Here is a 21,703-nt window from a genome sequence, read left to right on the forward strand (position 1 = left end):
AAGAGGTCATCCCATGACTGGAAATCTGCAGGAGTTTCTAGCAACTTTTTGCATAGTCTTTGAGGAACCCGGACCTGCTTCTTCTGCTGCTTCCTCTCTACCTCCGTACCGCAGCTTAAGCAAGGCAACCTCCCTGTTGGACAATATGCCATTCAGTTCCGTACTCTGGGCTCCAAGATGGCCTGGAACAATGAGGTGCTAGTGGCAGCATTCTGGGATTGTCTGTCAGTGCGTATAATGGTCAAATTGGCAGATTGTGACAAGTCAGCTACATTAGAAGCCTTCATCTCTCTCTTACAACTCGCCTTGGGTGTGGAATGTGCCAAGGAAGCTATTTTTTGAGAGGAGACCTCCTCTGTTGGTTCTATCACTCCAGAGACCACTGGTTCCTTCTTCAGCTTCTGCACCAGAAGCCATACAAGTGGACAGAGGAACATCAGGACAGGTGCTTCATCAATCAGTGTCTTTACTGCGCAGCCAAGGGACAAGATGTCCGCACTTGTCCCCACAAAGCAAAAACCTCCTGAGCCTAGGGTCTGTAGGAAAGATGGCCCTATGTGAAGACCAACTCTCTGCAAAACAGACACTACTAATGTTATTGTCTTGCAGTGGTACGCAGTTTACTGTTCAGAGTTTCAGAGACTTGGCAGGAAATTTCCTGCATCAGGCCTTGATGAACTAGTATCAAATGCCTGTCCAGAATGTTGAGAAGCCCTTGGTGGTGACATCCATTAATGAGAAGGCTCTCTCGGAAACCATACAGTTCTGTCTTTGAATGAAACCCCAGACAGATTCTATATTGGGGCCCTGCATGTCACTTCCATTACCTGACTCTTGTATAGCCTGTAGATTCCCCACTAGTACCACAAAGCCTGCAAGGTTTAGCAGGAGCCTATTTCAGTGTTTCTGACGTCTTTAAAGCTGAGACCCTGCCTCCCCATCGTACCTATGGCTGTCCTATCAATCTACTTCCTGGGACTACACCTCCACGTGGCCAAGTTTATTCTGTCTCAGCCCAAAACACAAGCCATGTCAGACTACATTAAAGAAAACTTGGAGAGAAGATTTATTAATCTTCTCCGACCTGAGCTGGATTCTTCTTTGTTAATAACAAAGCTGGATCACTCTGACTTTGCATTGAGTATTGTGGCTTAAGTAAAATAACTAATGTCTTCCTTCATTGTTCCCAGAACGCTTTGTTATGTGGCCCCAGGATTTTCTCCAGGTTAGATCTGCGCAGAGCTTACAACCTGATCCATAACTGAGAAGAAGACAACAGGAAAACTGATATTAATATACATGACAGCCACTAGGAGTATTTAGTTATGCCCTTTGGTCTTAGCTACACTCCAGCAGCCTTACAAGAGTTTGTGGATGACATCTTCCAGGATCTCCTCTATGTCTGTATGTAGACCTAGATGACATCTTGATTTTCTCCCCAGACTTTGTCCCCACTATACTCCAGTGTCTAAAGGACAGAAGACTCTATGCAAATAGATATTGGATAGAACTCATCATCCCATCCTGAACCATCCCCCAAAGAGGATAATACTCATCATCCTATCCTGAACCATCCCCCAAAGAGGATAATACTCATCATCCCACCCTGAACCATCCCCAAAAGAGGATAATACTCATCATTCCATCCTGAACCATCCCCAGGGGAGGATAATACTCATCATTCCATCCTGAACCATCCCCAGAGGAGGATAATACTCATCATCACATCCTTAACAATCCCCCAAAGAGGAAAATACTCATCATCCCATCCTGAACCATCCCTCAAAGAGGATAATACTCATCATCCCATCCTGAACCATCCCCCAAAGAGGATAATACTCATCATCCCATCCTGAACCATACCCAAAAGAGGATAATACTCATCATCCCATCCTGATTCATCCACAGGGGAGGATAATACTCATCATCACATCTTTAACAATCCCCCAAAGAGGAAAATACTCATTATCCCATCCTGAACCATACCCAAAAGAGGATAATACTCATCATCCCATCCTGAACCATCCCCCAAAGAGGATAATACTCATCATCCCATCCTGAACCATCTCCAGGGGAGGATAATACTCATCATCCTATCCTGAACAGCCCCACAAAGAGGATAATACTCATCATACAATCCTGAACAATCCCCCAAAGAGTAAAATACTCCTCATCTCATACTAAACCATCCCCCAAAGAGGATAATACTCATCTTACCATCCTGAACCATCCCAAGAAGAGGATAATACTCATCATCCCATCCTGAACTATCCCCCAAAGAGGAAAATACTCATCATCCCATCCTGAACCTTCCCACGAAGAGGATAATACTCATCATCCCATCCTGAACCATCCCCAGGTGAGGATAATACTCATCATCACATCCTGAACCATCCCCCAAAGAGGATAATACTCATCCTCCCAAGCTGAACCATCCCGCAAAAAGGATAATACTCATCATCCCAACCAAAATTATCTCCCAAAGAGGAAAATGCTCATCATCTCATCCTAAATCATCCCCCAAAGAGTATAATGCTCATCTTCCCATCATGAACCATCCCCGAAGAAGATAATACTCATCATCCCATCCTAAATCATCTCCCAAAGAGGAAAATACTCATCTTCCCATCCTGAACAATCCCACAAAGAGGATAATACTCATCATCCCATCCTGAAGCATCCCCCAAAGAGGATAATACTTAGCATCTCATCCTAAACCATCCCCCAAAGAGGATAATACTCATCTTTCCATCCTGAACCATCCCACGAAGAGGATAATACTCATCATCCCATCCTGAACCAACCCCCAAAGAGGATAATACTCATCATCCCATCCTAAATTATCCCCCAAAGAGGATAATACTCATCATCCATCCTGAACCATCCCCTGATGAGGATAATTCTCATCATCCCATCCTGAACAATCCCCCAAAGAGGATAATACTCATCATCCCATCCTGAACCATCCACAGGGGAGGATAATACTCATCATCCCATCCTGAACCATCCCTAGGGGAGGATAATACTCATTATCCCATCCTGAACCATCCCTAGGGGAGGATAATACTCATCATCCCATCCTGAACTATCCCTAGCGGAGGATAATACTCATCATCCCATCCTGAGCCATCCCCGGAGGATAATACTTATCATCCCTTCCTGAACCTTCCCTAGAGAATAATAATCATCATCCCATTATTAACCATACCTGGAGGATAATACTCATCATCCCATTCTGGACCATCCCCCAAAGAGGAAAATACTCATCATCTCATCCTGAACAATGCCCCAAAGAGGATAATACATATCATCCCATCCTGAACAATCCCCCAAAGAGGATAATACTCATCTTCCCATCCTGAACCATCCCTCGAAAAGGATAATACTCATCAACTCATCCTAAACCATCCCCCAAAGAGAATAATACTCATCATCCCATCCTGAACCATCCCCCAAAGAGAATAATACTCATCATCCCATCCTGAACCATCCCCCAAAGAGGATAATACTCATCATCCCATCCTGAACCATCCCCCAAAGAGCATAATACTCATCATCCCATCCTGAACCATCCCTAGGGGAGGATAATACTCATCATGCCATCCTAAATAATCACCCAAAGAGGATAATACTCATCATCCCATCCTGAACCACCCCCCAAAGAGGATAATACTCATCATCCCATCCTAAACCATCCCCCAAAGGGGATAATGCTCATCATCCCATCCTGAACTATCCCCCAAAGAGGATAATACTCATCATCCTATCCTGAGCCATCCCCGGAGGATAATACTTATCATCCCTTCCTGAATCTTCCCTAGAGGATAATACTCATCATCCCATTATTAACCATCCCTGGAGGGTAATACGCATCATCCCAACCTGAACCATCCCCTGAAGAGGATAATACTCATCATCCCATCCTGAACCATCCCCCTAAGAGGATAATACTCATCATCCCATCCTGAACCATCCCCCAAAGAGCATAATACTCATCATCCCATCCTGAACCATCCCTAGGGGAGGATAATACTCATCATGCCATCCTAAACAATCACCCAAAGAGGATAATACTCATCATCCCATCCTAAACCATCCCATAAAGAGGAAAATATTCATCTTCCCATCTTGAACCATCCCTCGAAGAGGATAATACTCATCATCTCATCCTAAACCATCCCTAGGGGAGGATAATACTCATCATCCCATCCTAAACCATCCCATAAAGAGGAAAATATTCATCTTCCCATCTTGAACCATCCCTCGAAGAGGATAATGCTCATCATCTCATCCTAAACCATCCCCCAAAGAGGATCATATTCATCATCCCATCCTGAGCCATCCCCGGAGGATAATACTTATCATCCCTTCCTGAACCTTCCCTAGAGGATAATACTCATCATCCCATCCTGAACCATCCCCCAAAGAGGATAATATTCATCTTCCCATCTTGAACCATCCCATAAAGAGGAAAATATTCATCTTCCCATCCTGAACCATCCGTCGAAGAGGATAATACTCACCATCCCATCCTGAACAATCCCCCAAAGAGGAAATTATTAATCTTCCCATCTTGAACCATCCCCCAAAGAGGATAATACTCATCATCCCATCCTGAACCATCCCCCAAAGAGGATAATACTCATCATCCCATTCTGAACCATCCCCCAAAGAGGATAATACTCATCATCCCATCCTGAACCATCCCTAGAGGAGGATAATACTCATCATCCCATCCTGAACCATCCCACGATGTCATGCCCTGCTCAGGTTATGTGCGGAGGTCTGCCAGGTTAGCAGCACGTGTGTAGTTTTTTGTTTTTGTTTTGGAGTTGAGCTTTATCCACCTCCCTTCAGGTGCACTGGGTGGGGTCGTTTGTATGAGTTTAAAATACGCCCCTTCCCAGTGTCCTGTGCGGGTTATAGCTTCTATCTTGCTCAGTGGATGGAAGGAAAGAAGGATTTGCTGTATTTGCTCTGTGACAAGATAAGTTGGTTTTGTTTTTTATGTGTGTGTTCTGTCTAGGCTGTTAGAGAGACGCCTGCCCCCTCCAGGTCTGAGGATGTAAGCTGTCTCTTTCCCCCTGTCACCATCTTATGGATTTTAGGGAATCTTAGTGTCACGACCATGGTCATGGTCGTGACTCCTTGGGAGCCCCATGCATTTGCCCGCGGTCTGGTATTGTTGTCAACCACAGGTGAGGGCTAGTATCTTGCCTCACGTGTGGTTGCCGCTGGGAACTTGTGGTTGTTGGGCAGTGGAGCAGCCTGAGCTGGTTGCTGGGCGGCTCGCTGTCCATGCATGCGGTTGTCTTTGGCAACGTTTGTTTATGTGTGCACTTTCCTTGTCTGGTGTGCATGGGGTTTATTGTGTGCACTTTCCCCTTTTAGTTGCTGTCTGTCCTTCCCTGGTGTGGGAAGGGTTAATTCCCCTCCTAGTGTGTGTGCACTGGGTGTGTCTGTGTGGGTGTGGCTACATGGGCTATTTAACCTCAGTTGAGACCTGAGTTCTGGGGAGTACTCCAGCCTTGTAGTAAGCTGGAGGCACTCTCCTGGTCCCATATACCATCTGCCAGTGAGGGCCACCCTTGTGGTCATAAATTGTGATACAATAAGTTTATGTGATGTTAAGTCTATGTCTATGTGGTGTCTGTTATTATTGCAGCTATGGTTCTGGCTTCCTGTGTGTTTATGTGTGTTGTGTCCTTTTATGTTTGTGTGTGGACAGCCAGCACTTGTGTCCAGGGATCCAGTCAGTGTGTCTGTGGCAGGTAGAGGTGGAAGTCTTTCACTCTCCTGCCATATCCATTGTCTGTTTATGGTTATATCCCATTGCAGCTCGGCCAGTTTAGACTCCTGTTTCTCCGCATCCAGGAGGAACAAGTGGTCTACCCAGCTCCTAGTTCAGGGATCGGCGGAGGGTGAGTAGGGATCCGAGGTTCCTGAGCATGGGCCCCCCTACCTTCAAGGTCGGCTCATGCAGCTAGGAGTTAGGGTCGGATTAGGGATGCGTTAGGAGGTGACCTGCTCCCTTATTCTGTTGTCCTGGCCGAGCAGCCACTAACATCTTCTGGCATTGCACGGCTGAGGGTTTTCCCCATCCTCAGCCGTGACACTTCAGCCTTAGGCACGGGGGCACGTTTATTCCCACCTTTAGGGTCTGAACGTGGGCACAGTAGTCTAGGGAGAGCTGGTAGGGATTTGTAAGGAGGTGACCTTTATCCCCAGCTTCTGGCCTAGACACTTGTTTGTGCATTTCTGTTGTATCTTGTATCCTGTCCAGCGTGACACACGAAGAGGATAATACTCATCATCCCATCCTGAACCATCCCTAGGGGAGGATAATACTCATTATCCCATTCTGAACCATCCCTAGGGGAGGATAATACTCATCATCCCATCCTGAACCATCCCCCGGAGAGGATAATTCTCAGCATCCCATCCTGAACCATCCCCCAAAGAGGATAATACTCATCATCCCATCCTGAACCATCGCAAATAGAGGATAATACTCATCATCCCATCCTAAACCATACCCAAAAGAAGATAATACTAATCATCTGAGCCTTAACCATCACACGAAGAGGATAATTCTCATCATCCCATCCTGAACCATCCCCCAAAGAGGAAAATATTCATCTTAACCATCCCCCGAAGAGTATAATACTCATTATCTCATCTTAAACCATCCCCAAAGAGGAAAATATTCATCTTCCCATCCTGAACCATCCCCCGAAGAGGATAATTCTCATAATCTTATCCTGAACCATCCCCCAAAGAGGATAATACTCATCATCCCATCTGAACCATCCCCCAAAGAGGATAATTCTCATCATCCCATTCTGAACCATCCCCAGAGGAGGATAATACTCACCCAGCGGGGGCCATGTATGGGGCCACCATCTGTGAGATCACGTGACCCTCACTCTGATGGCATCTGTCCTATTCATACAGTGGACAAGGCCACATCATGTGACCTCTTCATCTACCCTGATTGGCTGTGGTGGCTCTTCCTGTGTCAGGTGACCCATCTCAGCACTGCTGATAGGCTGAGAAGGCTTCTAAAGGCAGGGGCACATGTGAGAAGGCCCTGCTGATTGGGCCCAGGTAATGGTGACTGTGGCCCCTGCCCACTCCTGGTTAACAGTGTAATAAATGTGACCAGGGAATGTAGGGAATACATGGTCTCTTCCATATGTATGGTCTCAGCGGTGGTTACCTGGACAAGGCTCGGCGCCGCACACCATCTCTCCAGAGACGCAGGAGCTGTAGACATGAGGACACAGCTTAGTGGTGGACATCACACCATGGACGAGGACAGCAGACATACCAAAGGTACTGACCAGTTATTGCAGTTGTCCAGCGTCCTGTCTTCCCCCGGCCGCAGCAGCTCCCCCTGGTGGTAGCAGAAACACTCACTGCGGGAGACACAGCTGGTATTCTGGAGGAACAGCCCCTCCGGACAGTAGCAGCCCTCGTAGCAACTAGAGGCGCACTCCACGTAGGCGGCCTGGTCAAGACAGAGCCGCGGACAGGCTCCTCCCCCTCGGAGACACTCCTCCGCCGTCTGGTAGACCATGTTCAAAGGACACGAGTCTGAAAGGGAAGAGGAACAAAGTGTAGGGGGCTCTGCAGACTTTGTGTTTACATTTGTAATCATTTTCAGGATCTTCGATTGCTGACAGTGAATGGGGACAGTCATAGAGGCAGATTAAACCTCATTCTGGCCTAAAACTTCTCACAGCTGAGGGTGTGTTACACTGGATCCAATCAGGACAATCCTCTGTGAGCATGTGACCCCTCCCTCCTCACCAGGCTCCGCCCCTTCTGTCAGTGGCTCACCTCTGCAGGGCTGTGTGTTACATTCCCTGGTCTGGACGTGGGGCCCCTGGCACTCCGGGCCCCCGTGAAGCGGTGGAGGCTTGGAGCAGGAGCGGTTCCGGGTTTGGATTCCAGAGTCACAGGTTGCTGTACATTCAGTCCAGGAGCTCCAAGAGGACCAGCCACCGACCACTGCAAGAGGAGACAGTCAGCATGGAGGACACATACCGTGTGCGGGATACGGATGCTGTATGTTATGAGGATACGGCTGCTGTATGTTGCGGTGTGACGATACGGATGCTGTATGTTGCGGTGTGATGATACGGATGCTGTATGTTGCGGTGTGATGATACGGATGCTGTATATTCTGGTATGATGATACGGATGCTGTATGTTGTGATGATACGGGTGCTGTATGTTGCGGTGTGATGATACGGACGCTGTATGTTGTGATGATACGGGTACTGTATGTTGCGGTGTGATGATACGGATGCTGTATGTTGCGGTGTGATAATACGGGTGCTGTATGTTGTGATGATATGGATGCTGTATGTTGCGGTGTGATGATATGGATGCTGTATGTTGCGGTGTGATGATATGGATGCTGTATGTTGTGATGATACGGATGCTGTATGTTGTGATGATACGGATGCTGTATGTTGCGGTGCACTATATCAGACACACGCGGCTATAACATACGTGACGCGGCTCACACTGACCGGGGCATGGTGATATGTCACACGCCTCCTCCTGCACGGACTCTCCCACGCAGAGCGACGCTGAGGCGGCACAGTGCCGGAACCGTCTCCGCAGTCCTGTACTTTCCACATCATAGAAGCAGGTCCTGGAGCAGGAGGTCCACGGCGTCCACTCACTCCAGGACTGATCCGTGTCTGCCGTGGAAGAAACATGCAAATGAGTCACACAGGCCCCGCCCTCACAGACACACCCACCTCTGGAAGAGGAACCACCCCCGCTTAACCCCCCATAGTCCCACAGACCAGAGCGAGGGCCACCAGGACCCCTTGTGATGTATGTCCTCCTTCAGTCTGGGTTCTGGTGAGGCTCAGGAGGACATTATAATCCCATATCTAGTGTTCTGCAGGGTGTCTCACCATTGGTGCAGGGGGTGTAGCACTCTCGCACTTCCTGAGGGTCCTCGTGGCAGGGTGTACCACCATTGACGCTAGGAGGGTTAGACGGAGACCTGGTGGGAGGGAGACAAGTCAGACGATGGTGGATCCAGGACTTGGACATAGGTGTACACTACAGCCCACCCCATACCTGAATCTCTCCTGTACTCCGCTCCCACACGTCTCATCACATGGGGTCCACTGAGACCACGCAGACCACCCACAGTCCACAGCGCAGGCCGAGCTGTCACATGTCACCTTCCCATCCTGACAGTGACTGGAGAGACCCAGGAAGAGAGGACGAAGGGTTAATGACACGGAGGAGGTGGGCTTCAGTATATCTGGTGGCTCCCCCCGCTGGTCCTCACCATACACTGCAGTTATCTTCACTGGACATCAGCCCTGGAAGCTGAGATACGTGCTCCATACTACAGCGGCACTGACTGATATTCACACAGCGGCCGTCCTGGAGGTAGAGACCCCGGGGGCAGCGACAACCTGCACGGAGCGAGACAAGGTCATGTGACATATAACACGCCAGCTATACGTACGGGCGGGAGGACTGTACTCATGTCTAGGCTACTACAAAATGGCAGGCCATTGTCCCAGGCCGACAGCCTAATATGACGCCCACCTTCCATACAGTTGCTGTCACACAGGGTCTCGCTGTTCAGGCCGCGGCAGATCGGGGGGCACGGCTCCGTCCGGTGGGATTCACAATCTCCAGAGCGAAGATAAATCATCTCAGGTCCACAGTCTGTCAACACAAAGATGGACGGGTGATGTCACATGACACCAGCCGGGAACAGAGCGCCGACTGACGGCCACTTACCGTCTGAGTCTCCGCAGGGTTGTAAGTTACAGGACTCAGTCTGCACAGCCTCCCCGCCACATGGGAGACCCCCATTTTTGGGTGGAGGGTCTTCACACATCCTTCTTCTAGTATGGGTTCCTCCTTGACACTCGGCATCACAGACAGACCAGTCTCCCCAGTGAGACCAGGCCCCGTTCACTGGGGGCACAAACATTTCATGAGTCTCAAATATCTCTGTATGTACGGGCATTACACATTATATCTATAGGGTCCGGAAGAGAATGTCGCCAATTCTGCCGTCTACGGACCGCTCGCAACAACCAATTCTCCTCCCCCATTGTATCTATAAGTGACGGGACGTGGTTACCATAGACACCAGATACTGTAACATTGTATCTACAAGTGACGGGGTGTGGTTACCATAGACACCAGATACTGTAACATTGTGTCTATAAGTGACGGGACGTGGTTACCATAGACACCAGATACTGTAACATTGTGTCTATAAGTGACGGGGCGTGGTTACCATAGACAACAGATACTGTAACATTGTATCTACAAGTGACAGGACGTGGTTACCATAGACACCAGATACTGTAACATTGTATCTATAAGTGATGGGGCGTGGTTATCATAGACACCAGATACTGTAACATTGTATCTACAAGTGACAGGATGTGGTTACCATAGACACCAGATACTGTAACATTGTATCTACAAGTGACGGGGCGTGGTTATCATAGACACCAGATACTGTAACATTGTATCTACAAGTGACAGGACGTGGTTACCATAGACACCAGATAATGTAACATTGTGTCTATAAGTTACGGGGCGTGGTTATCATAGACGCCAGATACTATAACATTGTATCTACAAGTGACGGGGCGTGGTTACCATAGACACCAGATACTGTAACATTGTATCTACAAGTGACGGGGCGTGGTTATCATAGACACCAGATACTGTAACATTGTATCTGCAAGTGACAGAACGTGGTTACCATAGACACCAGATACTGTAACATTGTATCTACAAGTGATGGGGCGTGGTTATCATAGACACCAGATACTGTAAAATTGCATCTACAAGTGACAGGACGTGGTTATCATAGACACCAGATACTGTAACATTGTATCTGCAAGTGACGGGCGTGGTTACCATAGACACCAGATACTGTAACATTGTATCTACAAGTGACGGGGCGTGGTTACCATAGACACCAGATACTGTAACATTGTATCTACAAGTGACGGGGCGTGGTTACCATAGACACCAGATACTGTAACATTGTATCTACAAGTGACGGGGCGTGGTTACCATAGACACCAGATACTGTAACATTGTATCTATAAGTGACGGGCGTGGTTACCATAGACACCAGATACTGTAACATTGTATCTACAAGTGACGGGGCGTGGTTACCATAGACACCAGATACTGTAACATTGTATCTACAAGTGACGGGGCGTGGTTACCATAGACACCAGATACTGTAACATTGTATCTATAAGTGACGGGGCGTGGTTACCATAGACACCAGATACTGTAACATTGTGTCTATAAGTGACAGGACGTGGTTACCATAGACACCAGATACTGTAACATTGTATCTACAAGTGACAGAACGTGGTTACCATAGACACCAGATACTGTAACATTGTATCTACAAGTGACGGGGCGTGGTTACCATAGACACCAGATACTGTAACATTGTATCTATAAGTGACAGGGTGTGGTTACCATAGACACCAGATACTGTAACATTGTATCTACAAGTGACAGGACGTGGTTACCATAGACACCAGATACTGTAAAATTGTATCTACAAGTGACGGGACGTGGTTACCAAAGACACCAGATACTGTAACAATGTATCTACAAGTGACAGGATGTGGTTACCATAGACACCAGATACTGTAACATTGTGTCTATAAGTGACGGGGCGTGATTATCATAGACACCAGATACTGTAACATTGTATCTACAAGTGACGGGGTGTGGTTATCATAGACACCAGATACTGTAACATTGTATCTACAAGTGACAGGATGTGGTTACCATAGACACCAGATACTGTAACATTGTGTCTATAAGTGACAGGACGTGGTTATCATAGACACCAGATACTGTAACATTGTATCTACAAGTGACGGGGCGTGGTTACCATAGACACCAGATACTGTAACATTGTATCTACAAGTGACAGGACGTGGTTATCATAGACACCAGATACTGTAACATTGTATCTACAAGTGACGGGGCGTGGTTACCATAGACACCAGATACTGTAACATTGTATCTATAAGTGACGGGGCGTGGTTACCATAGACACCAGATACTGTAACATTGTATCTACAAGTGACAGGGCGTGGTTACCATAGACACCAGATACTGTAACATTGTATCTATAAGTGACGGGGCGTGGTTACCATAGACACCAGATACTGTAACATTGTGTCTATAAGTGACGGGGCGTGGTTACCATAGACACCAGATACTGTAACATTGTATCTACCAGTGACAGGACGTGGTTACTATAGACACCAGATACTGTAACATTGTATCTACAAGTGACGGAGCGTGGTTACCATAGACACCAGATACTGTAACATTGTGTCTATAAGTGACGGGACGTGGTTACCATAGATGCCAGATACTGTAACAGTGTGTCTATAAGTGACGGGACGTGGTTACCATAGACACCAGATACTGTAACATTGTGTCTATAAGTGACAGGACGTGGTTACTATAGACACCAGATACTGTAACATTGTATCTACAAGTGATGGGGCGTGGTTACTATAGACACCAGATACTGTAACATTGTATCTACCAGTGACAGGACGTGGTTACTATAGAAACCAGATACTGTAACATTGTGTCTACCAGTGACAGGACGTGGTTACTATAGACACCAGATACTGTAACATTGTATCTGTAAGTGACGGGGCGTGGTTACCATAGACACCAGATACTGTAACATTGTATCTATAAGTGACGGGCGTGGTTACCATAGACACCAGATATTGTAACATTGTATCTACAAGTGACGGGGCGTGGTTATTATAGACACCAGATACTGTAACATTGTATCTATCAGTGACGGGGCGTGGTTACCATGGACACCAGATACTGTAACATTGTGTCTATAAGTGACGGGGCGTGGTTACCATAGACACCAGATACTGTAACATTGTATCTACCAGTGACAGGACGTGGTTACTATAGAAACCAGATACTGTAACATTGTATCTATAAGTGACGGGACGTGGTTACCATAGACACCAGATACTGTAACATTGTGTCTATAAGTGACGGGACGTGGTTACCATAGACGCCAGATACTGTAACATTGTGTCTATAAGTGACGGGACGTGGTTACCATAGACACCAGATACTGTAACATTGTGTCTATAAGTGACGGGGCGTGGTTACCATAGACACCAGATACTGTAACATTGTATCTACCAGTGACAGGACGTGGTTACTATAGAAACCAGATACTGTAACATTGTATCTACAAGTGACGGGGCGTGGTTACCATAGACACCAGATACTGTAACATTGTATCTATAAGTGACGGGCGTGGTTACCATAGACACCAGATACTGTAACATTGTATCTACAAGTGACGGGGCGTGGTTATCATAGACACCAGATACTGTAACATTGTATCTATAAGTGACAGGGAGTGGTTACCATAGACACCAGATACTGTAACATTGTGTCTATAAGTGACGGGACGTGGTTACCATAGACGCCAGATACTGTAACATTGTGTCTATAAGTGATGGGACGTGGTTACCATAGAAACCAGATACTGTAACATTGTGTCTATAAGTGACAGGACGTGGTTATCATAGAAACCAGATACTGTAACATTGTGTCTATAAGTGACGGGACGTGGTTACCATAGAAACCAGATACTGTAACATTGTGTCTATAAGTGACGGGACATAGTTATCATAGACACCAGATACTGTAACATTGTGTCTATAAGTGACGGGACGTGGTTATCATAGACACCAGATACTGTAACATTGTGTCTATAAGTGACGGGACATGGTTACTATAGACACCAGATACTGTAACATTGTGTCTATAAGTGACGGGACATGGTTACCATAGACACCAGATACTGTAACATTGTGTTTGTAAGTGACAGGGTGTGGTTACTATAGACACCAGATACTGTAAAATTGTATCTATAAGTAACGGGACGTGGTTACCATAGACACCAGATACTGTAACAATGTATCTACAAGTGACAGGACGTGGTTACCATAGACACCAGATACTGTAACATTGTATCTATAAGTGACGGCGCGTGGTTACCATAGACACCAGATACTGTAACATTGTGTCTATAAGTGACGGGGCGTGGTTACCATAGACACCAGATACTGTAACATTGTATCTACCAGTGACAGGACGTGGTTACCATAGAAACCAGATACTGTAACATTGTGTCTATAAGTGACGGGACGTGGTTATCATAGACACCAGATACTGTAACATTGTATCTGTAAGTGACGGGACGTGGTTACCATAGACACCAGATACTGTAACATTGTATCTACAAGTGACGGGGCGTGGTTATCATAGACACCAGATACTGTAACATTGTATCTGTAAGTGACGGGACGTGGTTACTATAGACACCAGATACTGTAACATTGTATCTATAAGTGATGAAGCATCACCTCTGACCGGCTTCCCTGTCCCTGCTGAAGAAAAGCCTCCCCCCAGCATGATGCTGCCACCACCATGTCTCACGGTGGGGATGGTGTCTTCAGGGGGATGTGCAGGGTAGCGTTTTGCATTTAGGCCAAATGCTAATTCTTCTTGCCACTCTTCCATAAAGGTAGATTTGGGAAGTCCATGACTACTAATTGTCCTCTGGACAGATTTTCCCACCTGAGCTGTGGATCTCTGCAGCTCCTCCACAGTGACCATGGGCCTCTTGGCTGCTTCTCTAATTAGTGCTCTCCTCTTCTGTGCAGTCAATTTAGGTGGACAGCCATGTCTTGGTAGGGTTGTAGTTCTTCCATACTCCTTCCATTTTCAGATGATGGATTGAAAAGTGCTCCATGAGATATTCAGAGCTTGGGATTATTTTTTTTATAATCTAAACCTGATTTACACTTCTCCACAGCTTTATCCCTGACCTGTCTGGCGTGTTCCTTGGATTTCATTTCATTACTTTTTCAACACACTGTAAATATATGATCTCAGTATAATTGTCTATAGTAACCATGCCCCATCACTTATATATATGATGTGTCAGTACACAGCACTTATAGTAACCACGCCCCGTTATATATATATGATGTCTCAGTATACAGCCCCTATAGTAACCATGCCAGTCACATATATATAATGTCTCAGTATACAGCCCCTATAGTAACCATGCCAGTCACATATATATGATGTCTCAGTATACAGCCCCTATAGTAACCATGCCCCGTCACTTATATATATATATATATATGATGCCTCAGTATACAGCATCTATAGTAACACGCTCTTTACTTATATTTATACAATGTCTCAGTATACAGCGTCTATAGTAACCACGCCCCGTCACATATATGATGTGTCAGTATACAGTGTTTATAGTAACCACACCCCGTCACTTATATATATATATGAGGTCTCAGTATACAGCGTCTATAGTAACAATGCCCCGTCACTTATATATATGATGTCTCAGTATACAGCGTCTATAGTCACCACGCCCCGTCACTTATATATATGATGTCTCAGTATACAGCGTCTATAGTCACCACACCCCGTCACTTATATATATATGAGGTCTCAGTATACAGCGTCTATAGTAACAATGCCCCGTCACTTATATATATGATGTCTCAGTATACAGCGTCTATAGTCACCACGCCCCGTCACTTATATATATGATGTCTCAGTATACAGTGTATATAGTCACCACACCCCGTCACTTATATATATATGAGGTCTCAGTATACAGCGTCTATAGTCACCACGCCCCGTCACTTATATATATGAGGTCTCAGTATACAGCGTCTATAGTCACCATGCCCCGTCACTTATATATATGATGTCTCAGTATACAGCGTCTATTGTCACCACACCCCGTCACTTAAATATATATATATGAGGTCTCAGTATACAGTGTATATAGTCACCACACCCCGTCACTTATATATATGAGGTCTCAGTATACAGCGTCTATAGTCACCACGCCCCGTCACTTATATATATATGATGTCTCAGTATACAGTGTATATAGTCACCACGCCCCGTCACTTATATATATAATGTCTCAGTATACAGCGTCTATAGTCACCACGCCCCGTCACTTATATATATATGAGGTCTCAGTATACAGTGTATATAGTCACCACGCCCCGTCACTTATATATATATGATGTCTCAGTATACAGCGTCTATAGTCACCACGCCCCGTCACTTATATATATATGATGTCTCAGTATACAGCGTCTATTGTCAACACACCCCGTCACTTATATATATGAAGTCTCAGTATACAGCGTCTATTGTCACCACACCCCGTCACTTATATATATGAGGTCTCAGTATACAGCGTCTATAGTCACCACACCCCGTCACTTATATATATGAGGTCTCAGTATACAGCGTCTATAGTCACCACACCCCGTCACTTATATATATATGAGGTCTCAGTATACAGCGTCTATAGTCACCACGCCCCGTCACTTATATATATATGATGTCTCAGTATACAGTGTATATAGTCACCACGCCCCGTCACTTATATATATATGATGTCTCAGTATACAGCGTCTATTGTCACCACACCCCGTCACTTATATATATGAGGTCTCAGTATACAGCGTCTATAGTCACCACGCCCCGTCACTTATATATATATGATGTCTCAGTATACAGCGTCTATAGTCACCACACCCCGTCACTTATATATATGAGGTCTCAGTATACAGCGTCTATAGTCACCACACCCCGTCACTTATATATATGATGTGTCAGTACAGCGTCTATAGTCACCACATCCCGTCACTTATATATATATGATGTGTCAGTATACAGCGTCTATAGTCACCACACCCCGTCACTTATATATATATGATGTCTCAGTATACAGTGTATATAGTCACCACACCCCGTCACTTATATATATATGAGGTCTCAGTATACAGTGTATATAGTCACCACACCCCGTCACTTATATATATGAGGTCTCAGTATACAGCGTATATAGTCACCACACCCCGTCACTTATATATATGAGGTCTCAGTATACAGTGTATATAGTCACCACACCCCGTCACTTATATATATGATGTCTCAGTATACAGCGTCTATAGTCACCACACCCCGTCACTTATATATATATATATGATGTGTCAGTATACAGCGTCTATAGTCACCACACCCCGTCACTTATATATATATGAGGTCTCAGTATACAGCGTCTATAGTCACCACACCCCGTCACTTATATATATGATGTCTCAGTATACAGCGTCTATAGTCACCACACCCCGTCACTTATATATATGAGGTCTCAGTATACAGCGTCTATAGTCACCACACCCCGTCACTTAGATATATATGAGGTCTCAGTATACAGCGTCTATAGTCACCACACCCCGTCACTTATATATATGAGGTCTCAGTATACAGCGTCTATAGTCACCACACCCCGTCACTTATATATATGAGGTCTCAGTATACAGCGTCTATTGTCACCACACCCCGTCACTTATATATATATGATGTCTCAGTATACAGTGTATATAGTCACCACACCCTGTCACTTATATATATATGAGGTCTCAGTATACAGTGTATATAGTCACCACGCCCCGTCACTTATATATATATGATGTCTCAGTATACAGCGTCTATTGTCACCACACCCCGTCACTTATATATATGATGTCTCAGTATACAGCGTCTATAGTCACCACACCCCGTCACTTATATATATGATGTCTCAGTATACAGCGTCTATAGTCACCACACCCCGTCACTTATATATATATGATGTCTCAGTATACAGCGTCTATAGTCACCACGCCCCGTCACTTATATATATGATGTCTCAGTATACAGCGTCTATTGTCAACACACCCCGTCACTTATATATATGAAGTCTCAGTATACAGCGTCTATTGTCACCACACCCCGTCACTTTATATATATGAGGTCTCAGTATACAGCGTCTATAGTCACCACACCCGTCACTTATATATATATATATGAAGTCTCAGTATACAGCGTCTATTGTCCCAACAACCCCCGTCACTTATATATATGAGGTCTCAGTATACAAGCGTCTATTGTCACACACCCCGTCACTTATATATATGAGGTCCTCAGTATACAGTGTATATAGTCACCACACCCCGTCACTTATATATATGAGGTCTCAGTATACAGCGTCTATAGTCACCACACCCCGTCACTTATATATATATATATGCAGTCTCAGTATACAGCGTCTATTGTCACCACACCCCGTCACTTATATATATGAGTCTCAGTATACAGCGTCTATTGTCACCACACCCCGTCACTTATATATATGAGGTTCTCAGTATACAGTGTATATAGTCACCACACCCCGTCACTTATATATGAGTCTCAGTATACAGCGTCTATATCACCACAACCCCGTCACTTATATATATATGAGGTCTCAGTATACAGTGTATATAGTCACCACGCCCCGTCCACTTATACAGACGTGGACAAAATTGTTGGTACCCTTTGGTCAATGAAAGAAAAAGTCACAATGGTCACAGAAATAACTTTAATCTGACAAAAGTAATAATAAATTAAAATTCTATAAATGTTAACCAATGAAAGTCAGACATTGTTTTTCAACCATGCTTCAACAGAATTATGTAAAAAAATAAACTCATGAAACAGGCATGGACAAAAATGATGGTACCCCTAGAAAACACAGAACATAATGTGACCAAAGGGACATGTTAATTCAAGGTGTGTCCACTAATTAGCATCACAGGTGTCTACAACCTTGTAATCAGCCATTGGGCCTATATATATGGCTCCAGGTAATCACTGTGTTGTTTGGTGATATGGTGTGTACCACACTCGACATGGACCAGAGGAAGCAAAGGAAAGAGCTGTCTCAAGAGATCAGAAAGAAAATTATAGACAAGCATGTTAAAGGTAAAGGCTATAAGACCATCTCCAAGCAACTAGATGTTCCTGTGAGTACAGTTGCACATATTATTCATAAGTTTAAGATCCATGGGACTGTAGCCAACCTCCCTGGACGTGGCCGCAGGAGGAAAATTGATGACAAATCTAAGAGACGGATAATCCGAATGGTAACAAAAGAGCCTAGAAAGACTTCTAAAGAGATTCAAGGTGAACTTCATGCTCAAGGAACATCAGTGTCAGATCGCACCATCCGTCGTTGTTTGAGCCAAAGTGGACTACATGGGAGACGACCAAGGAGGACACCATTGTTGAAAACGAATCATAAAAAAGCAAGACTGGAATATGCCAAACTACATGTTGACAAGCCACAAAGCTTCTGGGAGAATGTCCTGTGGACAGATGAGACAAAAATCGAAGTTTTTGCCAAGGCACATCAGCTGTATGTTCACAGACGAAAAAATGAAGCATATCAAGAAAAGAACACTGTCCCTACTGTGAAACATGGAGGAGGCTCTGTTATGTTCTGGGGCTGCTTTGCTGCGTCTGGCACAGGGTGTCTTGAATCTGTGCAGGGTACAATGAAATCTCAAGACTATCAAGGAATTCTAGAGAGAAATGTACTAGCCAGTGTCAGAAAGCTTGGTCTCAGTCGCAGGTCATGGGTCTTGCAACAGGACAATGACCCAAAACACACCGCTAAAAACACCCAAGAATGGCTAAGAGGAAAAAATTGGACTATTCTAAAGTGGCCTTCTATGAGCCCTGACCTCAATCCTATTGAGCATCTTTGGAAGGAGCTGAAACATGCAGTCTGGAAAAGGCACCCTTCAAACCGGACACAACTGGAGCAGTTTGCTCATGAGGAGTGGGCCAAAATACCTGCTGAGAGGTGCAGATGTCTCATTGACAGTTACAGGAAGCGTTTGATTGCAGTGATTGCCTCAAAAGGTTGCGCAACAAAATATTAAGTTAGGGGTACCATCATTTTTGTCCATGCCTGTTTCATGAGTTTATTTTTTTACATAATTCTGTTGAAGCATGGTTGAAAAACAATGTCTGACTTTCATTGGTTAACATTTATAGAATTTTAATTTATTATTACTTTTGTCAGATTAAAGTTATTTCTGTGACCATTGTGACTTTTTCTTTCATTGACCAAAGGGTACCAACAATTTTGTCCACGTCTGTATATATATGAGGTCTCAGTATACAGTGTATATAGTCACCACACCCGTCACTTATATATATGAGGTCTCGTATACAGCGTCTATAGTCACACCAACCCCGTCACTTATATATATTGCGGTCTCAGTATACAGCTTCTATAGTCACCACGCCCCGTCACTTATATATATATATAGTCTCAGTATACAGCGTCTATTGTCACCACGCACGCCCCGTCCCTTAGATATATATGATGTCTCAGTATACAGCGTCTATTGTCACCACGCGCCCTTCACTTAATATATATGATGTCTCAGTATACAGCGTCTATAGTCACCACACCCAGTCATTATATATACGATGTCTCAGTATACAGCGTCTATTGTCACCACACCCCGTCACTTATAATATGATGTCTCAGTATACAGCGTCTATAGTCACACGCCCGTCACTTATATATATGATGTCTCAGTATACAGCGTCTATGTCCCACACCCCGTCACTATTATATGAAGTCTCAGTATACAGCGTATATAGTAACCACGCCCCGTCCTTATATATATGATGTCTCAGTATAAGCGTCTATTGTCACCACACCCCGTCACTTATATATATGAAGTCTCAGTATACAGTGTATATAGTCACCACACCCCGTCACTTATATATATGAGGTCTCAGTATACAGCGTCTATAGTCACCACGCCCCGTCACTTATATATATATGATGTCTCAGTATACAGCGTCTATTGTCACCACAACCCCGTCACTTATATAATATGATGTGTCAGTATACAGCGTCTATTTGTCACCACACCCCGTCACTTATATATATGAAGTCTCAGTATACAACAGCGTCTATTGGTCAACCACAAGCCCCCGTCACTTATAGTATATGGGTCTCAGTATACAGTTGCATATAGTCACCACACCCCGGCACTTATATATATATGAGGTCTCAGTATACAACGTCTATTGTCACCACGCCCCGTCACTTATATATATATATATGAAGTCTCAGTATACAGCGTCTATTGTCACCACACGTCACTTTATATATGAGTTCACAGTATACAGTGTATATAGTCACCACGCCCCCACTTATATATATGATGTCTCAGTATACAGCGTCTATTGTCACCACACCCCGTCCACTTATATATATGAAGTCTCAGTATACAGTATATAGTCACCACGCCCCGTCACTTATATATATGATGTCTCAGTATACAGCGTCTATTGTCACACAACCCCGTCACTTATATATATGAAGTAGATACAGTGTATATAGTCACCCACACCCGCACTTAATATATATGAGTCTCAGTATACAGCGTCTATGTCACCACGCCCCGTCACTTAATATATATGATGTCTCAGTATACAGCGTCTATTGTCACCACACCCCGTCTTATATATATGAGGTCTCAGTATACAGCGTCTATAGTCACCACACCCCGTCATTATAATATGAAGTCTCAGTATACAGCGTCTATTGTCACCACACCCCGTCACTTATATATATGAGGTCTCAGTATACAACGTCTATTGTCACCACGCCCCGTCACTTATATATATGATGTCTCAGTATACA

At 44.8% G+C, this 21,703-nt stretch overlaps 1 protein-coding gene across 1 annotated transcript in view; it reads right to left on the reverse strand.

Moving 5' to 3' along the window:
• Positions 1-21,703, reverse strand: part of LOC122926348 (SCO-spondin-like) — a 199,474-nt gene that overhangs the window by 54,837 nt on the left and 122,934 nt on the right. Inside the window, 9 exon segments of the mRNA XM_044277723.1 lie at positions 7,220-7,266; positions 7,344-7,596; positions 7,843-8,013; positions 8,541-8,714; positions 8,937-9,028; positions 9,106-9,231; positions 9,323-9,452; positions 9,589-9,711; positions 9,787-9,966. Coding sequence (XP_044133658.1) covers positions 7,220-7,266; positions 7,344-7,596; positions 7,843-8,013; positions 8,541-8,714; positions 8,937-9,028; positions 9,106-9,231; positions 9,323-9,452; positions 9,589-9,711; positions 9,787-9,966 — 1,296 coding nt within the window.

Source organism: Bufo gargarizans, chromosome 2 (genome assembly GCF_014858855.1).
Source record: "Bufo gargarizans isolate SCDJY-AF-19 chromosome 2, ASM1485885v1, whole genome shotgun sequence".
In the NCBI taxonomy this organism is placed as follows: domain Eukaryota; kingdom Metazoa; phylum Chordata; class Amphibia; order Anura; family Bufonidae; genus Bufo; species Bufo gargarizans.